The sequence below is a fragment of the Cygnus olor genome, chromosome 1 (assembly GCF_009769625.2).
Source record: "Cygnus olor isolate bCygOlo1 chromosome 1, bCygOlo1.pri.v2, whole genome shotgun sequence".
In the NCBI taxonomy this organism is placed as follows: Eukaryota; Metazoa; Chordata; class Aves; order Anseriformes; family Anatidae; genus Cygnus; species Cygnus olor.
This window is the reverse complement of record NC_049169.1, coordinates 145,450,930-145,471,997: the sequence shown is the minus strand read 5'-3', so window position 1 is coordinate 145,471,997 and position 21,068 is coordinate 145,450,930. Positions and strand designations below refer to the sequence as shown.

At 44.5% G+C, this 21,068-nt stretch overlaps 1 protein-coding gene across 2 annotated transcripts in view; it reads right to left on the bottom strand.

The window, feature by feature from the left end:
- Positions 1 to 9,108, bottom strand: part of GRTP1 (growth hormone regulated TBC protein 1) — a 37,935-nt gene extending 28,827 nt beyond the window's left edge. For both annotated transcript variants that reach the window (XR_005820040.1, XM_040557385.1), the window contains exons 1-3: positions 8,951 to 9,108; positions 7,401 to 7,552; positions 1,525 to 1,683 (exon numbers count right to left, since the gene is read on the bottom strand). Coding sequence is in view for 1 of the 2 variants with exons in the window: in XM_040557385.1 (XP_040413319.1) it covers positions 1,525 to 1,683; positions 7,401 to 7,552; positions 8,951 to 8,988 (349 nt within the window). In the remaining variant the exon portion in view is untranslated. The remainder of the gene's footprint in view (positions 1 to 1,524; positions 1,684 to 7,400; positions 7,553 to 8,950) is intronic.
- Between the last annotated feature and the right edge of the window lie 11,960 nt (positions 9,109 to 21,068).

Genomic DNA, 21,068 nt, shown 5'->3' with positions numbered 1-21,068 from the left:
CCTGCTGTCACGCTATGACCACTTGTGCTATGGTCTAGTTTCAGAAAAGAAATTGCTTGCATCTCCCACTTGCAGCAACTATACACTTTGCTCTGAATTTTGCACTGAATACGCTTTGCTCCTTCTCCAGGCCCTTAGCAAGGCTGGCTACAAAAACTCAACTTAGTTCCCTCCGTATAGATAAAGTTAGAGCTCTGCTGTGTCTATCCCTAGGCAGGATATGAACCTGGAGATTTCTGGTTAGTCTTCATTTGCAGGAACATGAGAGATTATGTTCCAAAATGCCTTACTAAGGCGTGTAGTCTCAAAAGCCCACGGTGCTGCTGTGGAGGAGGGGGAACTTGGCATAAAACGAAAGGAGTTCTAATGATTATCCAACTTCAACTAAAATCAGTAAAATCCCAGCTTTAACTACCTGGCTTTTTTAAGATGGAAAAAGAAAACAGCAACCACACCTGCCATTCTTACATAACAGCCTCGGCATCGTGCTTGTCCAAAGCACAGTCCTACCTCTCAACTCAGCAAGCGGGCAATCCGGGCAGTAACAGCTTCTCTGCAAAAGTTCTGCTGCAGCAGGTTGAAAAATGTGGGGACAAATACCAGTTACAAACTTTTACTTACTTGTCCTGTCCCTCCCATCCCTGCCTCCTTCAGACACCCCGAGGGCCAGTGCAAGGTCAGGGTGGTCTAACACCTGGTCACTCATTTTTGGCCACTAGTCTATGTACAAAGAGTATAAGAAACTGGACTAGTAGGGGAGTGGTATTTATGCTCTTACTCTTCCCTTCTTTCAAGGATTTACATTTAGTGATTTCATGCATCAGGGGGTACCTCCATACTGCTGTAACAGTCCTGAGTAGATTTCCCCACCCCTCAGTTTGCCAAATTCCTTTTTAAACCAGTTTGTGGTTTTGACCTCAGCAGCACCCTCCAGCAACAAGCACCACAATTCAGTGATGTGCTCTTCTAAATCCACAGCATGGCAAAGTTCATTCAGTGCCCTTAGCTCTTGTTAGACAAATTGCTTCAGTTAACAACTGTTCCCCATTCACCCTCTCTACACCCTTTATAATTCATTTAGGTCTATCAGCAACTTTTTCCTCGAGCTGAGATGCAAGCGTAATTCATCTGCCTTACACAGACACTGTTCCACAACTTCAGCCATCTCTGCTGCCCTTCCAGGTCCTTTTGGGACTGAAATAAGGAGAAACAGATGCAAAGGCAGGTCTCACACTACAAAGTTAGAACTCATCATTCACCTAGGAGATGACATAATAACGCCTTCTAGTTTGTTCTCTGTTCCTTTCCAAAAAAATTCTAATCTTCCTTAATGTTTTTGACCACACGAAGAACCTGGAAAGATCTGTGCTGTTAAAGAGCTTATGGCTAATCTAATTTACATGCTAATTCAGCACTTAAACCACTACTACAGAAACCCAAGTTTTCCATGACATAACTTGACCTCTAACAATTTAAGGACATAGGACAGTAGATAAACACAGTTTTAATTATCAGGACAATAACCTGTTTTGATTGCTTCGACCAGCCTGTCATTTTTCTCTCCTTCGAGCAGCCTGTGGTAGTATCCAGGGTTTTGCTCCATGTTGGTTTGGGCTCCACTCACAATCATCCAGATCAACGCACGGTGTTCATTGGGGATGCCTTTCCTGATATATCTCTTCACTGCAAAACAAGAAGTTTTTGTTTGTTAGATTGCTTTGAAAACATCTCCAGCTACATTTTTCTTTTGGAATGAGCAACAGAAAGCTGATAAGTCACAGGACAACTCTTGACTAGAGATTATTAGGCTTTCTCCCCTATACCACCACTTAGGATAAGCATTTTCTTCTCAGCTACACAGTTTATTTTTGATTCTTGCCTAAGTACTTGCCACTCAAACTCCCCAGGCTGATCTCCAGACCCATGCTTTTCTCAGTCCTCTGTTGCCTCATTAGGATTTTGAATCCTTCCCACTTTCTGACTGGAGATACGAACACCAAAAAGCTTCTCCTTGATCTTTGTCCTTTATCATTCAGACGAGCACTAACTTTTTTCTTTCCCTAACGGCCTCTGACACATTACCACTGTTTGCTTGATTATGCTCTAGCATAAATGGCTCTGTTAACCTAACACTGGGATTTCAGCTTAGCACCTAACCACTGAAACCATAGCAGGCACAGAAGTATGAAATACGTGGCTACTGTCTAAACTCATTTAGAAGGGATGGAAATGTGAGAGAGCAGCAGATGATTTGTCCCAGAATAACTGGGAAAATCTTTTCAGATCTAAAATAGCTGTTATCTCCTGCATCCTCGTCTTTTTTTTTTTTTTTTTAAGCAGATGATTCAGTGTGAATAACTAGGATGCAAGATTGCAGGAAGAAGCATCAGGCTAATAACAGCCAAAGCAGCTTCCTCCTGGGAATGGAATGAAAGATGTTAATAAGGGAACCAATGCTGCTCATCGGTACATAATCCTACATTAGCATTACCCCTTCTGACCCCAAAAAGACAGCCGAACATTTGAGATCTTTCTGCTTTTTTCCAGAGAGAAGAAACTGACAAAAGAATCAGGCATTTACTACTGAATGAATGACACTTAATTAAAGCACCAGCTTCTCTTCTCCGAATTCAATGGGACTCGAACGACAGTGGGGAATTCTTGGTTGCTGCACAAAATATCATTACCTAACCTGGTTTTATCCAGTTATATAGGTCTGTAACTCATGATAAATGGTGTCTGAATTAAAGGTCTTAAAAACAGCAGAGCAAAATGAGTTTACAGCAACACAGCCAGCGACCTTCTACATGCCTCGTTTCCTCCTCCTTTTAGCTGCCTATCCTTTAGGAGCCAAAACTGCTTTCCCAATGTCAAAGGAGAGATCTGTGCATCTCTAATGGGCATTCCACCCACCTAAAATCTGGCACTTTCTCTCAAAAAAAAAATGTTCCTACCCTTCACATTTGCAATAAGCACCTGGCCTTCAGGGTACAGTTCTTATTTAGCGTTCCCCTGAGGATTTATACTATGGGTAACAGCCTCTCTTGTTCCAGCTGTAAAGTAACTTTAACTGCAACCTTATTCTAGACAGACTGGAAATAATTCACTCGTTTCTGTTTGATAATCCCCACTTCATCTTTTTTTTTTTTTTTTTTTTTTTTTTTTTTTTACACAAGATTTTGAACTCTGATGCTCAATAAATCCTATAGATGGGCACAGCAAGCGCAGGAATGCAGCTGAGGAAGCAGCCCCATTTCAGCCAGCGCGAAGACATGTTCAGGTGAGCCTGCAAATGCTCCTAGAAGCACACACACTGGGTAAAATCACTGGATTATCATATTTTAACACACAAATTGGGATGATATTTTTTTATTTCCTGGAACAACTATCAATTCTGAAAGCACAGCCAGCAACCACATCCAACAACAATACGCATTAAATTCAGAGAAGTGGGGACAGGCCTTTGACATTGGCACAAGGGGAAAGCAGCCCTGCAGCGCCCAGTACACTCATTATTCCCCGGTGTCATCATTCACATGACAATGGACAGCCAGAGGCTCGTATTGCCCCGAGTGCTTCCACATTACCTTCAGGAAATAAAAAGCCCACAACAACAGCCCACACAGCAGAATATCCTCCCACTGTCATATTTAAGAAGCTTTCACAGATGAAGCCGGATTGTGCACGTGTCTTCGATCACGCATCCGACTCTTGACTGTAAACCACTGGCTTGATCTCAAAAGCAGCACTGCTCAAAACCACCGAGCCCTCAGCACCTGCACCCAGATGCTCTCCCATAGCATGCAACAGTCTAAGTTTTGGAGCGTGTGATAAAGAAATATCTTTACGTCAAAATTTTGCCTCTGTTCATACATGAAACGCGAAACATCAGTTTTTAAGCAAGTTGTTTAACACAGGATATGGTAATTCTTGAGGTTTTTACCTCAAGTTAAAGTTGTATTCACCTTTTCCCCTTCCCCTTAATGTTGTTTCACTCTACACCATGGACAGACCAAGTTATGCAGGAAAACACCATGTAAAAACAAAAATTATCATGCCTAAAATATTAGAAGAGGGTGGTTTTGAAAAATATCTGCACATAACAATTACGATTAAATGCTGAGGAAAGTAACTCGGACCCTGGAAAAAACTCTACGGCAGAGCTGAAAACAGCATACCAGCAAAGAACTGAAGGTTTTGTTTTATGCGTACATCACAGAAGAAACAAAACGGACCTGTGCTGTAAACATTCAAGTTACTGTCAAACGTACAAACTGACTTTTCAAGATGCTCCTTCCTTCCTCCAACATCTGGGCAGGAACAGATGTGCTCCTGCTACAACCACTTTCACCTTTCACTGGATTTTACCAGCCTCAAAGACCAGAAAGCGCCTTCTGCTGCCCGTCATTTTGACTAATCTACCTGCAGCCCAATTCTCTCACACAGCGCACTTTTGGTCAGAGTTAAGCTCCTTCGGGTAATTATGTCAGTTTGTTGCCTGCCTGTGGTTGTCTGCCTGCCTATGGTCCCAATAAAGACAGCAGCCAAATGGATGAAAGCGATGATTCTATCTTCTTTGTTACTGAGATCCTGTGAAAGAGAGGAGGTAAGCGACCAAACGCCAACTGGAATTCCTCATGTGCAGAGCAGACAGCATTGATAACAACGGCAGAAAGGGAAACAGAACACCACAAAATAGCACAAAGGAAGAGACTGGAGAACGAGCAAAAGGAACTATCAGCCAAAACTCCCATGACTTGCCCTGCCGGAAGGCTCTGATCCAGAACAACAGGATACACTGCTTAATTACCCTTGTTAAAATGTAGCCTAATTAGTTTTCTTTACAGTAGAACAGAATTACATACGTCCATACCGCACATGGGCATGAGGCTAACGTGAGCAGCACGTGAACACGCCACATTTCCAAACTGGAAAATTAGCACAACTCATCACTTCTTCCTGGCCAGCTGGGCAGGAACGCTGAGCTCCTCTACGTGTGGAGACAAATGGGCGTGGAGCCGCAGAGATGTCACACGTACAGCACCTCTCCCCCAGCTAGACACAGCAGGGCACCTTTTAAAAAGGCCCCAGCAGAACTCAAAAGGGTAGGGGTTTGCAGATACACCTATTGGGTTTAGGGGAAAAAGCAGCAAATCAAGCATTCCTCAGTTCTAGCTTGTGGTTGACCTGCAGCCGAGGGAAAGTCGATCAGAACCAGCGGTTTGAGCTCCAGAGCAAGGAAGCCAGGTGCTGGAGTGCCTTACCAGGCAGCGAGCACCCCACAAAGCAGACCTTCTGCTCCCCAAGGGCCTGCAGGGTCATCTTGTAGGATAAAGCACACACCGAAGCAACTGCTTAGGTAATTAATTCTGTGCTTCACGGAACTGACAGGCTTCAGTCTGAATACTGGTATCAGAGGGGAAGTATTTCAATCAGTAGTTGTACAGGTTAATCTGCTGCTCTCCTCCGCTGAGGTATCAGCTGATGACGATGAGGGCGGCTTATTGTAACAACTCCAAATTTACACTCAGACTGCACTTCCTCAATGCTACTTACTCCAGTCGCTCTCCTTATAATTACACATTATATATTACACATATACATGAGAATGCAGATTTGAGTACCTTTAGCAAAAATTAGCATCAAAGATGATACACCAGCCTGCAAGGGCTTGCTACAGCCAAAGCTGTTGCCTGCACCCACTCAGTGGATCTACTTTATCCCATTTTTCACAAACTGCAGCAGGCTTTTTAAAAATACAACACATTAGCCGGTTAGGGAAGATAAACACGACATTAATGGTTGTTATCATTATGTGTCTAGAGGGACAGCACCACTATTGGTACTGAAGCTTAGTGGACAAGCTGAGAGAATTAGTCAAAGTTTCGCCTCTGAAATAAGACCAAAGGCATTCACACTGCTCTGTCACAGGAACGTTCTGCGTCTGTGAGGCTGGAACAGGCTACGCAAGAGCAGAGAGATGTGAGCAGCTTGCACAAATTACTAAAGGTTTCGCCTGTCACAGTTCACCCATTTTAAGAAAATAAGGAGATGAATTAAAACCCAAGATTATTTTTTTCCACAACTGGAACACTAAATTCTGCAGAAACTCAAAATCCTCAGAATACTGCAAATAACTCAGAATCCTTAGAATACTACAAAATAACTCAGAATCCTTAGAATACTACAAAATAACTCAGAATACTGGAGATTACTACCATATTAAAAATGAACACCCTAAAAAAATCTTCTTTATCTTTGGAAGAACAATAAGAGAGTATCAGTAGTTATTTTCTAGATAGCAGCATATGATCTAGCAACTATAGCTCAAACCTACATTTTCCAGTGTTCCTCGGCCTCAAAACTGACATCCTTCCACTAAATACACTGTTCCACTTAAAATGTCTCACTTGTTATCATTCCATTCCTGGTGCCAAGGGGAAAAAAAAACCAGCCAGAATTAGCACTCAAAGTCCGCACCTGAAGCAGAGCTTTGAACATTCAGCTATGTTACAGCCAGTGCATTAACTTTGGTTTGTTTTACTCACTTTTTTTTTTAACATAGAGAACTCCAAAAGGTTTCCTAAAAGAAAGCAACCTGAATAACGTAATTGAGAGCAAAGGGAAAAAATTGATGCCTATATGGAAAAATAACCAATCCAAAGAAGGGGGGGGGGGGGGACACCTCAGTCTCACAACACCCCGTCCCCTTCTGATTCCCTCCATGTATTTATTTCTCCCTATCATCTCTCTTGTAAGATGAAACATAACTAGAGATTTTCTTCCTTTTTGAACTGGCCATAAACTGTTCCATCAGCATGTTCCCCAATGCTGCGTTAGCTCTCGCGTTAATTTTTGCTTTGTTCAATCTGTAAGGCGCTTAGTTTTAGCTCTCCATACACACCCTTCTAGCAGTGAGGTGAACATCGTTTTATGAAAGGAGGATAAAATGAGCTAGAAAACGTCAGCAATCTAAAAACCGCCAAGGAGTCAGTAACCACTCTGTTGGTAGAGACCTAACGTCCCAATCCCGGGGCTTCCAGACAATGCCTTCTGCATCATCACACGTCTTTTCAGAGAGAGCACAGAGCAGAATGCAATGTAACAAACAGCTGTACACCAGCATCTGGAAGTACCAGTGGCCATAGTCTCTGGGTTACAGATGTAATAAGATATTATAGTGTATGCCAAAGAAGGATTACTCCTTTGTAAGCTTAAAATCAAATCAATGATCCCCCTAACAACAAGGCATTCGTTTACATATTGTTACTGTTTATAATAATATTTTTCATTTGAAGGAGAAAATAGTATTCAACATTCAAAAACCCAAACCAACTGAACATAATGTATACCAGTTCAAACATAATGCTCTTTTACTTGTAAGCAAACATACAGCTCACCTTTTAAACTCTTCTGTATACTGTTTTTGCCCTTTAGGAGCTTGGACCATTTTATCGCTCTTCTAGTGAGTACCACTAGGTATCTGGAAAAGAAAGCTTCATAGGATGCGTAATCAAAGTCATCTGGCCTTTCAAATCCATATGGATCAACCCTATAAAATAAAAAAAAAGAATTCTTGTACAACTGCTTCTACATACCTTCAAGTGAGGAAAAAAAAGTCAATTATACTTTAAATAACTTCCAGATGCTATTTCTAAATGCAGCTCAAAACTCTCTCCTCCCAACAAACACTTTATGCAGACTGTTACACTCTGCATAGCATATCAAAGCTGCTTAAGTAAATGAATTTAAATATGCACCGTTCAGTCAGTTTTACAGATTTCACTCGTTTTAGAAGTAAGGAATTTTTAGAGCAAAGGATCTGGTGTGTGCAAAATTGACCCAAATTATGACTGCACAGAAGTCCAGGGTGCATTTTTCTCCATAACACTGATAAACAATTAAAAAGAGAGAACTGACACTGTAAAAGCATAGCACAGAAGCTCAAATATGGACCAAACTCACTTTTCCACACAGTTCTGCACAGAAAAATGACAACAAAAAGAGGTAGTAACATGGTATAAAGATTATTTTTTTAAAGGGGTTGTTTCTGAAATACGGTCAGAAGCTGGAAATTTGGGAAAAAAGTCATTGTGGCCGGCTACCTTCTGCATATGTAGGATCAGAAATGCTTATCTTAACATCTTCACCAGTTTTTCAGTAGTAGGTCATGTTATCTCGGGCAACGTGGAGCTGGTGGAATCACAGAATCATTAAGGTTGGAAGAGCCCTCCAAGATCACCTGGTCCAACCACCCCCCTACCACCCCTGTCACCCACTGAACCATGTCCCTAAGCACCACGTCCAACCTCTCCTTGAACACCCCCAGGGACGGAGTTTCAGAACCGCCAGCCCGACTCTGTTTCGTCTCGATACACCCAGCCACTTTTGGAAACCAGATTTGGGGCAGCTCCCCTGACCGCTTTACACCTGCTGCCGATCCAGGGATCAAACAGGCAGAAAAGCTGGCAAGAGCCCCATGGGGAAGGCTCGCATCACGCCTTCCCTTCGTTCAGAGGCGGAATTTGCCCCCGGACAGGCAGTGGCACAGCCTTAGGTAAACTCAGGCTGAGGGGATCTTCCCGGAGGCGAGGCACGGGGCAGAAAGGGAAGATTTATTTACGAGGCAGGCAGGGGAAGAGGCCGCAGGACGGTGCCGGCGCCTCGCCCAGCGCACACCTGCGCCGCCGCCGGGGGTGGCCAGGTCCAAAAATTAAAAAAAATAGGAAAAAATAAGAAACAAAAAAACCACAAAGCACACCACCAAAAGTGGCCGTACTGCCACTGCACACGGGCAGGCGGGGAAGTTGTAAAAGCGGCGTTCCCGAGGGCTGCCCCCCGGGGAGCCGGCAGCAGGGGGCTCACCGGCCCGGGCCAGCCCGGGGGGAGCGAGCAGCCGGCCCCGGCGCCCACCGCCGAGCCGAACCGGCCGCGGTCCCTCCAGCCCTACCTGTACGCCCAGTCCCGGCCGTCCTCTCGCCCGGCCATCGGCCGTCCGCGCTCGGTCCCCTCCAGCCGGGAGCCGCCGGCGGGCTCTCCTCAGGCCGAGCAGCTCCGCCTCGGCCGCCCCATTCGGAGCTTCGGCTGCCCGGCCCGGCTCCGCCGGCTGAGGGGCGGGGGCGGCCGCCCGGACCCGCCTCCCTCTCGTGCCGGGGGCCGGGCCCTGCCCCGGCCGCCCCCATAGCAGGACGGGGGCTGCTGGGGGTCCCCGGCTCCATGGGGACCACCAGAGGGCGAGCGGGGCGCCGCCTGGGCAGCCCCCGTCCTGCGGAGGCCGGAGGGTCCGCGGCGGCCCGCCGCCATTTCGGGGTCCCCCGGCGGCGCCCGGTGGCTGGTTGTGGGGGAAGGTCCCTGCATGAGCCCCCCTTCCTTTGGAGTATGTGCGCTTAAGTGTCTGCAGGCATTAGTGCTTCTAATCAGGACTCGGTGCTGGAGTAGATATACCTCAGTAAAAGTCAGTTTTCCTGTCTTCGGTGCACTTTATCCCACTACAACAAACAGATGTTGATCTGGTGCTGTTTGGATGGGTGTATTTCACATTTCTGTGACTTCTTGAGAAATTGTCCAAGATCTCGGTGCAAGGGAAATGTCTCAGAGGCGGTTGTGTTAGTTTTCGAATTCACTTGGTTGGTTTGAGCTATTTTTTCCCTAACTCCTCAGGCTCTGATACAGTCTTCCATTTAACTTTATTTCCCCAAATAACTCATTGGAAGTACAGTCAGTGCTTTGTTACATTGAAATACGATTAACTTTAGCTTCTGCTGACTTAGTTTCCACCTCAAACTAACAATCTACGGGGGCAGATCGTCAAAGACGTGCGGAGTAATAATACCACAAATATTAATACCCAGAAAGGCTTCCCTATTTCCTGAACCCGCCTCTAACATTAGCATACCGCTCCTCGCCTTCTGAGGCATGGAACAAACCCCAAAACTCACACAGACTCTGCACTGTCTGGCTGCTGGCAGCATAACTTGTACCGCGCTGCAGAACAGACGGGAGAGAGGGAAATTATATTCCTGCTTGTCCTTTTTTAATCAAGTTCTGACTTTGCACCAAGCAAGCACTTGGAAAATTACAGCTCCTGCCAGAGAAACATTATCTAGTCCAGCCAGCAAGTCATAGTTGCTGAAGACAACAGATGGGATTTCGGGAGGGAGATCAACAGTTGTTCCTTCCCAGCACACTCCTCAAGAAAGCTACCTCCTCTGTATGGGATCAAAGGCAGTCACCCACACAGCAACGTGGATGCAGTTGGGCTCTGACAACAGGGAAAAAACACAGAGCCTTGTACTCGTGTCATCTGCCATCACAGGGGTGTAAAAGTTCCCCCTTGTTCAGCAAAACGCAATACTTTTCGTGAAATCCGATGGAAAATTCTGGGCAAAAGCAGGAGCGCGACCTTTCTGGCAGGGGGGTGGTCCCCCGAAAATGGCCGTGCGGTGTCACAAGCCCGCCGGAGTACTGGCAGGGCTGGAACCTGATTACAGAGCAGCAAAGGCAGAGCCGCCGGCGCCTCTGCCAAGCCCGCGCGCTGACACCCTGCCAGCGTTGCCTTGGCTGAGGGTGGGCAGGGGTGTGCTCCGCAGACTGCTCTGCCCAGACACTCGGCCACAGCTGCTCAGAAAATGCTTGGAGGAGGGAAAAGGGACCCTCGCCTTCCTCCCCCAAATCCCAAAGCTGCAGTACTCAGTTGTAGTTCATCTGAAAAGGGCTGGCTGTGTTGCGCATGTCCCTTCTAAAATGGTTCCGTCAAAAATTCCCCATGAACAACAGGTTATGTCTCCGATTAATTAAGGGCACACCTGCAGCACATCAAGGACAGCCTTTGTGTATGCCACGGTGCATTTTTACCGTCAGCAAGCCTTAAATGTTTTAGACAGTTCCTGTTGCTTTGATGCAAGTCTAACAGCTTTGTGGTATGCTCTGATGTATGCTGGTTTCACAAAAAGGCTCCCATTAAACTTCAGGTAGCTCCTGTTAAGAATCTTTCATCTCCGTATCATGGCTGATAATGTGAACCAGTCTTCTGTCTGGCAAGAGAATACCTTGGTTGTCCTCCACAGGGTGTCAATGCTGCTCTCTTCTGGGCAGATCATATCACACGTATTTTTTTAAAGGCATCCAAAGAAAGAAATGCATAAAATCTCAAATCTGAAAACTGCATGTGCTTGGGTTTTGTTCGGCAGAGAAGGATACCAGTGACTTTGGATCCCTGCTTTAAGGGAGCTGCTGACAGGGGCAGTGACAGTGCAGGAGGGGAGTTTTGGGACATTCAGCCCAGAGAAGCACCTTCCTGACTAGTGCCTGGCACATGGGGAATGAACCTGATGTACCTCCCCCTGCCCCCTTGCATCCAGACCCTTATCCCTGAAATTTTTACATTATGGTGAATGCGTTCGGTAGAAATTCTCATCTCGCTGCTGGCCAGAGTAAGCCCTTAAAATAGGGACTTCCCTTTAAGGCTAGGCATTTAGCTCTGCTCACTGCAGGGCAGATAAACACAGCCGAGTAGTATTTCACACGCTGCGGCATTCACTGCTTCACTTGCCTGTATTGCCCTTGCCCCGTATTTTAGCGAGGAACACTTCCATATTTGTGTTTGTAGAGCAGTTGTTATTAAATAGCAACACCCGCAAAATTTTCAGCCTTATCAGGAATAGTCGTAGGTAGCGTTATGCTACCCAGTCCCAGGGGCTCAGCCACAGCGGTGCAGGACCAGACCTGGGAAATGGATCACATGCGGTTGGCATATCGGCAGCACTGAAACACAGTCCTGCTTCTCACATGCTACTGCCAAACCCCTTGTTGCTTTTAGGCCAGAACTGGGGGGATCATCAACAGAAAGCCTTCAGTAACATTTGTGGAAGGAAATCCTGGAAGGAGCCACAAGGATTCTTTATCTGTCAGAGAATGGAAGAAATATCTTTATTATTTTCTGTATCATAAATGTGTCATTTTTCTGTCCCAAGGCTCTTCTCACTGGCTGCAGGAGGTCAATGATAACAAACTGTCAGGGGGAAGCAGTGTGCAATAGGACCGAGGACATGGTGCACCTACTGTTTTTGACAGCACTGCTGAGTCTGTTTATTGAGAAGCACCTGTGAGAAACACCATTCCCAGCAAGGCCAGCAGGTCTGCTTTTCCAAATCCAGGTGAGAAGTTTAAAAAAACCCTAGCTATTCACAAAACAGTTAAAAACCCCTGTTCAGAAATAGCACATGCGGAAGCATTGGAGGGGACATGTGAGGTTTGCCAATGCTTTGAGAGGAGATGCAAGCTCCTCTTGAGATTCATGCAGTTCAGCACAGTATTATCATAAAATACTTCAAACGTAGGGGGAGTTTGGGCCTGTAGCAAATGCTGTCATGTATGTTCACATTAAACACAGTTTACAGATCTATTTGGAAGGAGCTATTTTGAGTTGTCTGCTCCTTCAGCTGCTCCTGAGAGGGGTCTTGGAGAAAGAAGTTTTGCAAGTGTCAGTTACAGCTGGATCGTGGCTGGGATCAGGAAGGTTGCTGCTATGTATTCCAGTCTGTAAGAAACAAAACTAGAGGTTTTCTCCTGAAGACATGAGTGAGACCTGCTATGCAGGGGGTGTGCAAGGTAGGGCCTCTTCAGCTGGCAGGGTGGAGGGAGTGGGGAGTGGGATGGGAAGGTGATCCAGCCTGGAGGGACCCTTGGGGAGGGTCTCGTCCCTTGGAAAGAGTGCTGAGGGGAGATCATGAGTTCACCTTGAGCAGAGCAGGGAAACCCCATGTGGTAAAGAGTATTTAAAAGAGTATTAAGAGTATTAAAAGAGTAGTGATTCCTGCATAGCAAGTGGTTAGCAAGTCATGTCTGAGTATTAAAGCAGAGTTTGAAGTATTTTATAATGATACTGTGCTGAACTACATGAATCTCTTTAGCATCTAAAGAGTGATGACCAAAATGGCTTATGTCAATTCATTGTGAGATGCTGTGAACTCAGGTAATAGAACAGACCTGTCCAGACTGTTTAAGGAAGTAACAAGATAAATAGGTAAAATTGCCCCTCAGCTAAGACTAACACACATCTCAGAGAACGGGATTTTTACAATACTTATGTATCTGAAAACAGGAACTTGGAATTAAAATACATTTCTGAAATAAAATTTTAAATTGCTGCTACTCAGAGAATATATTGCTCATACAAGTTTGTGGCCATTAATGCTGGATTCTCTAATACCAAAGCTGGCAGAACATATAAGAGGAATGCAATCTGCACGCACCAAAGAGTGCAATAGCTCTTGGCAAAGCATCCAGAAAATGTTGCTACTTCTTTGCCATGAGCAAATACACACACAGGCACAAAAAGATAATTCTTACTGGTAACTGGATGTTCCAGTATCCTAAGTAAGCGATGAAACTCACAGCATACATTTCCCTTGTCTGTGTGGTTTATCGTATAGACCTTCATCTTTGTGTCTGTATTTAGTAAACCACTCCATGCAAGCATACCCTGCCTTGCTGGAGCTCTCCTCTGCACTCATTTAGCTTGAGCTACTTTCATATGACGGGAAAAAACTGCTATTCCCTGCTCGGGGAAAACGGTTTAGATTAAGCAAATTTGGCAATATAGAAACATCCACTAAGAAGTGAAGATATATATATATATATATGTATATATATTAATCACTGGAGGAGTATCTTCTCGCCTAGGCACAACGTGCTGCAGGACTAGACAGCTCGTCCATCTGGCCAGGTTAAGGAATGCCACCATCACATCCTGACGCCTTTGGTTCGTGTTACCACCACCTACCTACCGGGTTTAGTCAACCTCCAGCCTACGTACGGACTGAGTCTCTGGACGGGTAACGAAATGCTGAACTTGCTCCATATTTTTGTCCCAGCAAATTGCGTCATGCTTACATAACTAGTCTGTGGGCCTGATTAAACCTGCTCGTGTGAATTGTTCCAGCAGCAATCGCTGAACTTCAGAACAGGCTGTATAGCAAGGACAGAAACATATAAATAATAATAATAATAATAATAATACTTTCCTCTCTTCCCTGAAGGCTTCACAGCTTCACACTGATGCAGGTTGCTAGCTGGCAGGACAAGCTACAAACCCACGTGTAGTCTTGAACACGCCAGTGTTTTGATTGCTCTCAGTATGACTGTGGCCCCAGGAGTCAAAGCATACTGATATGAGCAGCTATAAAAAGGAGCTCTGAAGCTTGCTGCCTACCACCACAGCTGCCTGGAGAATCAACATTACCCGTGGAAAACTCTGCAGAGGGGTTTTTGCACTCAGCTGCCATCCTCCAGCTGCGTCAGGCGAGAAGGCTCAAGGCTGTAAGTGACAGTGCTGGGAACAGCAGGGAAGAAAAATGATGTGGCAGTGCCCTCGATGTGAAAAACACTGCAAAAGTAGATGTCAGAGGTGATATGAAAACAATACTTGAACATTAGGAAGCGTTCCTAAGACAGAGACAGGAATGTCCTTGCGAAAAGTGAGCAACTCTCACAGAGCAGTGACCCTATGGAGTGGAATTGAATGAAACAAATGAGAAGTTCATACTGGCTAATTGCTTGATGAATCTTAGGTCAGGCTGCAACTTCAGAAAATGTGTTTGTGATTCGAACTGACAAAGTATTTTCTAAATGGCTTTGGTTTTTTTTCTTTTTTTTTTCCTTATCTACTTGAATGGTCATAGGCAGTGTGCTGAAAGCAATTTAAATTCATGCTGGTGTTGTTTAATTTCCTCTGGCTGTGCGAGTGCCATGTTTCTAACTGAACCTTGAAATTCCTCAGGGAACAGTAACTCCCTCTTCCTTCTCCCCACCCTCCCCCCCTTTTTTTCCCCATCCCTATTGAGCTTGTGAAGATACCTAGCTGACTAGGGATGGGCTTTCGGGCTTATATCTGAATGCCCTCTCACTGCATACCATAATTTTACATTCCTACCTGGCTCTGACAAGTGAAAGCAAGCCTTCTGCGGGCCTTCTGCTGTGCTGGGACTCATGCAAGGACTCTCATTACAATTGTCTCACGCACTATCCTGTTCCACCATCATCAGGCAGAGTTATCATTACAGGCATTTAAATACAATAATTTCTTGTAAATGCATAGTGTAAGCTGTGAAGGACATTGTCTATTTTATTTAATTATCTCTTTGCTGTTAAGGGTTTCTCAAAAATCTCACATTAGGGGAAAAAAAAAAAAAGAAAATGTTGACATAATTTGGTGTAAAAAGGAAAAGGATTAGGAAAAGGATTATAGCTGCCCATGCAATGGGAGATATCCCTTCCTTACATGGAATAAGGCAGGAGTTTTCTGGGAACACAGATAGTCCTAAGTTTCTGTAATTAAATACTATTTCAAAATGCAAATGTGCCAGGACACTGAGTCTAGGTCGGATCAGCAAATTCCCTTTCTGTAAGTTCCCAAATTTGGAGTGCTGAACTCCATGCTGTGCTCCCAAGGACACTGCTGTCCACTGCAGCCTTCTGCATCCTTATTCCCCATACGCTTTGCAGACCCATGAGCTCAAAGAAAACTTAGAAGTTTTGTGAAAAAACAAGCTTGGGTTTGACAGCAGGAGTGGCTGAAGGTCCTTTCGACTGTAGGGTACAGCAATAACCGTCTGCGCAGATAAGCCTCAGTATTTGCATGTAATCAAGGTATCGGCTGAAATAGCTCATGTTATTTTTAAATTCCTTTGGAAGGTAAGAAACTTTGATTGCAACAGCCAAGATCAAATAATGACTTCTCTCTGGCATACTTTGCAGGTCACAGATTAAATCAAATGGCTAATACTGGGGGAAATACTCAATTCTCACTTGGTGTTAATTTGCAGATAAATGTCCCCTCAAGTTAACAGGAATAATTTCACTGATACATTGTCAACATTTAAATGATTTAATTTAAATTTCGTTTTTATATTTTGAGTATTTCTGATATTGGTCTTTCCCATCACAAAGCAATCAAACTGAGAAGGGATGCGTAGCATTGAAAACTATCAGCAACTTTTTGGTATTTCCATGGTTTGCTGCGTAAGTAGTTATAAAAATGATACGTTCTCATCCAGATGTTTGATTTTTTTCTCCATTGAAAGTCTAGCTCAATGTCCACAATACAAAAGATGTTTCTTCAACTGAGAAATTTTATTTTAGCTACGTGTGAACTTAGGAAAAGTATGCAACTTATTTTGCTGTTATTATCCAGTAAGCCATAGCAATCATTGTGTGGACAATGCTGCACATTTCTACTGTGTCTGCAACAAGCATCTTGTTTTGCTGTATTTTCATATTTCTCAGCAACATTTTTTCAATAATTTTATTCTCAGAAACTATGATAGCATTATCTTTATAATCATTTCCTTCTACATGACATCTCATTACCAGCAGCTTCATGAGCAACTGAGAAACACCTGGACACAGTCAAGTAGGCCTTAGGATAGTTATCTTTCCTGATCTATGATTATTTTTTTATTTGCAAAAATGCAAGGATCTTCTTATTAGATGTTGATGGAAAATTGACCATCACTCTCATAGCTGTAATCCATATGCAGTTGTAAATCAACCCACCAAAAGACTTAAATAATACTTAGAGTCAACGTTAGACCATTATAATTTTGTCTGCTGTGGACCTCCCTAATAGGGGCTGGTAGACCCCTGATGCTCTGCCCCACTCAGTCACTAGTTATCCAATAATATCTACGTGTGGTAAAACCATTTTACATGTCAAAGAATAAGTCTATAAGTAATTCCAGCTGCGATCCTCTTAGCTAATGCTGTTCTGGAAATATCCCTCATACAATAGCTTTTTGCATTTCAGTGGCAGCATAGATGTCCTGCACAAAATTTGCTGAGAAATGCAGACTTCTGAGTATCTAATGGCTTTTTATGTGTGTGTAAATGAAGCAACTTTCAGCAAAGAAAGGTCGGATTCAACCCCACAGAAGTTACAGGGGTGGGGAGGAAGGGGCTGAGTATTCATCATACCTCTCTTGATTATTTTCAGCTTTTTGTTGCAGTTTGACCCAGTCCCAGGGGTTCAAACAGCCACAGCAGTGCAGGACCAGAAGGTGTGCAAGCCACTCAAGGAAAGATGTCTGTCCTCCAGCACGAAAAACTCTCTTTCGGGCCTTCACCTAAGCTCAGAAGGTGATTTCTCTCTCTGGCTCCAGTGCCCAGGTCTGAAGACCACCAATCATTTCTGCAGCAGCTCGGAGCCCCCCAGGCTATATGCTAAAGCAAGCCAGCTCCTAAATGTGAAGGTACAGACACAATTTTAATTTGTATTTGAGTACTCAGGGAAAGCACATAGGAGCTGCAAGTAGAGACAAAGCAAGTTCAGTCTGCCAACCAGTAGAGAAGTGGCCGGTGCATTGGTTATTGCTCTGCAGAACACTGCAGAGTTGGGTTTTTGTTTGTTTCTTTCGTTCATTTATTATTACTATTTTTTTCCTGCGCATCACAGGACCAAATGTAGCTAACAGCAAGTTTGCAGGTCACACACCTATATGCAAGCTGAGGACTGAGCGGTCAGATACCAGGAAGATGGACAACATCCTGAGAACTTCCCCAGACCAACTGAATGCTTCAGAAAAGAAAAAAATAAAAAAGAGTTTCCACAAAGAAGGTGGTTGGGAGTCTTCTTCTAAGGAGAATTCAGCCTCTCAAAGTGCACCATCAGTATTCCTCAGGGTGCCAGGGGCTTCCTCTGTATGGAAAAACACTGGTAGCTCTTCAGGTTGCAGTGGCTGCCTTTTAGAGTACCGATGTGTGGTTACTGCAAGTGGTGATTAGTATTCACAGGGAATTTTCTATTATGAAACGAATACCAGATTAGCAAGGTGTTGTGTCTCCCACAGCAGTGACAGCGTGTCTCTGGCTGTACCATCCATATTCCCACTGGAGAAATCTGTCACTGATCCTTGCAGTCAAGCTTTTGTGGTGATAATAAACAACACTTACAAATCTCACAGCTGCTGTAAAGAGTCCTCATCAAGAGGACACTTGTAACGAGGCAAGAGACGGCCCTGATGTGCCGTTTTCTAGGAAGAAATAACGATTAGGTAACACTTACATAAGCAGCAATGGCTGTTTTTAGCTTTCCAATGGTCTATTTTTCCTTTCGAGCACCCTTCAGCATCTTTTGTAAGTACTTCTTCCTGTGCGTAATTGGCTTTGGCGACTTGTGCTTTGGATACTCTGGTCCAGAGTGCATCCAGCATTTCTTGCTGGATGCCTTTGAAAACCAGTGGAGTAACATCAAATAACGTTTGAGAAATTTGCAGCAGATGATTGCAAAGAGCAAAACTGCGAGCGCTGAAATGTTGTTAAGGTGCATGTCTTGCTGTTTATATTTGTGCACTTACCTTTAATTAAACTAAAAGCCTGTGTTGGCCAAAGGCATCTGGGGTCCCCTCCCTGAACATACACACTTCGAGGCAGTAATTGAGCTAATGGCCTGTACTATTAAAGACAGGCAAAAATAGTTTAGAAGCAGAGAGGCAAAGTCCCTCTGTGATGAGCGTGAGAACTGAAGAGGCAGGACACCACAGGAAACAATCATATCGGGGGTTTGCGTCTCTGAGGGGGATTGCTGGGTTGCCACCCTCCACCCAGGCCTCTCACCACATCGTGTAAGTGACAGCAGACTCTGGGTTTATTTCTGTGAGCAGTAAGCTTGGGCGGCAGTCGAATGATGGTGACAGGGCTCTAAGCCCCTGGTGCTCCTGTGCTCTGAGAACCCCATAAGAGCATCGTCAACCTCAGCTGAGCCAGGAAGCCTTGTGCATTTTAGGAAGGTTGGAGGTAAGGGCACAGAGAGTGTTGCAGCAGTGCAGCTGGGTTTGGTCAGGCAAATTTTTTTGTTTGTTTTGTTTTGTTTTCAGCCAAAAATCCTATGCATGCAAAAGAATTTCCCAGAGGTATTGCCTCTGCTCCCCTTAGCTCTTCCCCCCTACTCCCCACAGGACTCACAGACCACTGTGGGGTCAAAGACAAGTTTTGAACACCTAGAAATGAAGCCTGTGGGTAGTGGGAAGGATGAGGATGCTCTTTGCAAAGAACCTTCTGAGCAGAAATCAAGAAGTTTTTTCTCTGTATTATTGCTCTGCACTTGTGCAATTCTCCTTTCCTGGTGCTGTAGGAAAACCCAGCCCATCCGCAACGGGGTTGGTACCACACTGGAGAACAGGAGGGATGGAAACAAAACCTTCCCCTCCCCTCCCCAGAATGTTATACTCACATGGGCATTGAATTGTCACCACATTTGAGGTTTGCAGCCAGAATGCAGTATGTGTGCTTATTTGGGTAGCTGATCAAAATAGCACACTTAAAATGTTTTTTGAATGTCTGAAAGTGTTTTTTGTTTGTTTCCTTTTTTTTTTTTTTTTTTTTTTTTGATCAAGTAACAGTGAAGCTTCAATATGGAAAGACTACTGTATTACTGAAAGTTTTGTGTTAGGGGTTCTCCCAGGAATTAATGAGCAGCTGCATGCTGGAAAGACATCCCTACACATGTGGCTCTTGGGAGGGCTCAGAAATCGTTTTTGAAAAATAAATGGAAAAATTGACCCATGGAGCAAGTTCTCTATGCTTCTTGGAAATATATGATTCACATTCCAGCCTCATTTTGTAGCCCTTGGACAGGACAGAAATACAAGGGGAAAAGGTGGGAAAGTAGAAAGGGCAAGGGGGAAGCCAGCAATGGGAAATGCATGCGTCACAGGATGAGCTTAGGGTAAGTGGAGTTTCCATTTGGGCAGTCAGGGGAAAACATGTCTTTCTGTGTGTATTAAAAACATGCTTTCCAACTTCATATTTTTACTAGCTGTTTGGTGAAGGAGTCCAGATGAGATTACAATACAGATGTGCATTATGAAAACCAGATATAGAAAACATGACTTCCTAAAAGTATGTGATGATTCAGTGGGGGCCAGACTCAACATTTTTGACCTCCTGGGGGAATTTCATACATGATGGCCCAGGGACCAATAACACTGCAAGTCACTCCTCAAATCTTAGTCATGGACCGGGCGGTGTGAGCTTTGAGGTCAGTCAGTCAACACGGGTACCTCTTCGTGTTGGTGTATTAATAAAGGCCATAGGGGGAACGAGAAAATGAATGACAGCATGATCATTGCATACCCTTACTTCACTATCCTATCCTATCCTATCCTATCCTATCCTATCCTATCCTATCCTATCCTATCCTATCCTAATCCATGCCCAGCAAACAGTTGCTCATGCACACAAAACTAAGCATTATGGGACAGGCACTAGGGAGGCTGAGGAGTTCAATCTTCATTACCATCTTCACACGGTATTTGTATGTCAGATTCCCTTAAGGATGCCAGGCTTTTCCTCACCTTGTCAGCGAGCAGCCAGTCTCCAAATGGAAAACTCGCCATCTGCAGGCCAACGAGACCACTCGCAAGGACCTGTGAACAAAACCCGACAAGCTCAGGGGGATTTCCTTTTAGGATTTCCTCTTCTTTTCTGCTCTGGCTGGCAAAATGATACTGCCCTTTGGGCGTTATCCCAAGGAAGTTTGGAGGGTCTGCCTCTGGAGCTTCGTCTGACCTCATAAAAATGCAAGAACAGAGTTGATGATCTTCTACAGAAGGTTTCTCCTACTCTTGCTCAGTCTCCCCATGCGTGGTCGGTGTCTCAGCTGTTGGGTTCCTGCCCCTCGGGCTTCCCAGCACAGGCCCTAGCACCCTCTCCCTGCTACTAGAAATCATCATTGTTTTCCCCACGAAACATATTTTTGGTGAGAACATACTGTTTCTTAACCATTTTATTTTTTTCCATGGAAACATGTTTTATTTTGGAAAGATACCAAAACACAGTGTTTTGGGAAGTCTGAGCTTCCTTTGCCAGGCTGGAGGAACGTTGCTAGAATGCGTTTTTCTATTTGAAATAAATTTCAAGGAGAAAAGTTGCTGTATTTCTGTGCCTGCCTTACTGTAGTGATCAGGATCACTAGTAAAAGGTCAAGACCAGAATAAAATGTTTCATTTTTATAAACTTTATCCTTTTACCCCTTAAAAACAAGAGGCCGGCGAGGCAGTCTTGGTTTCACCCCA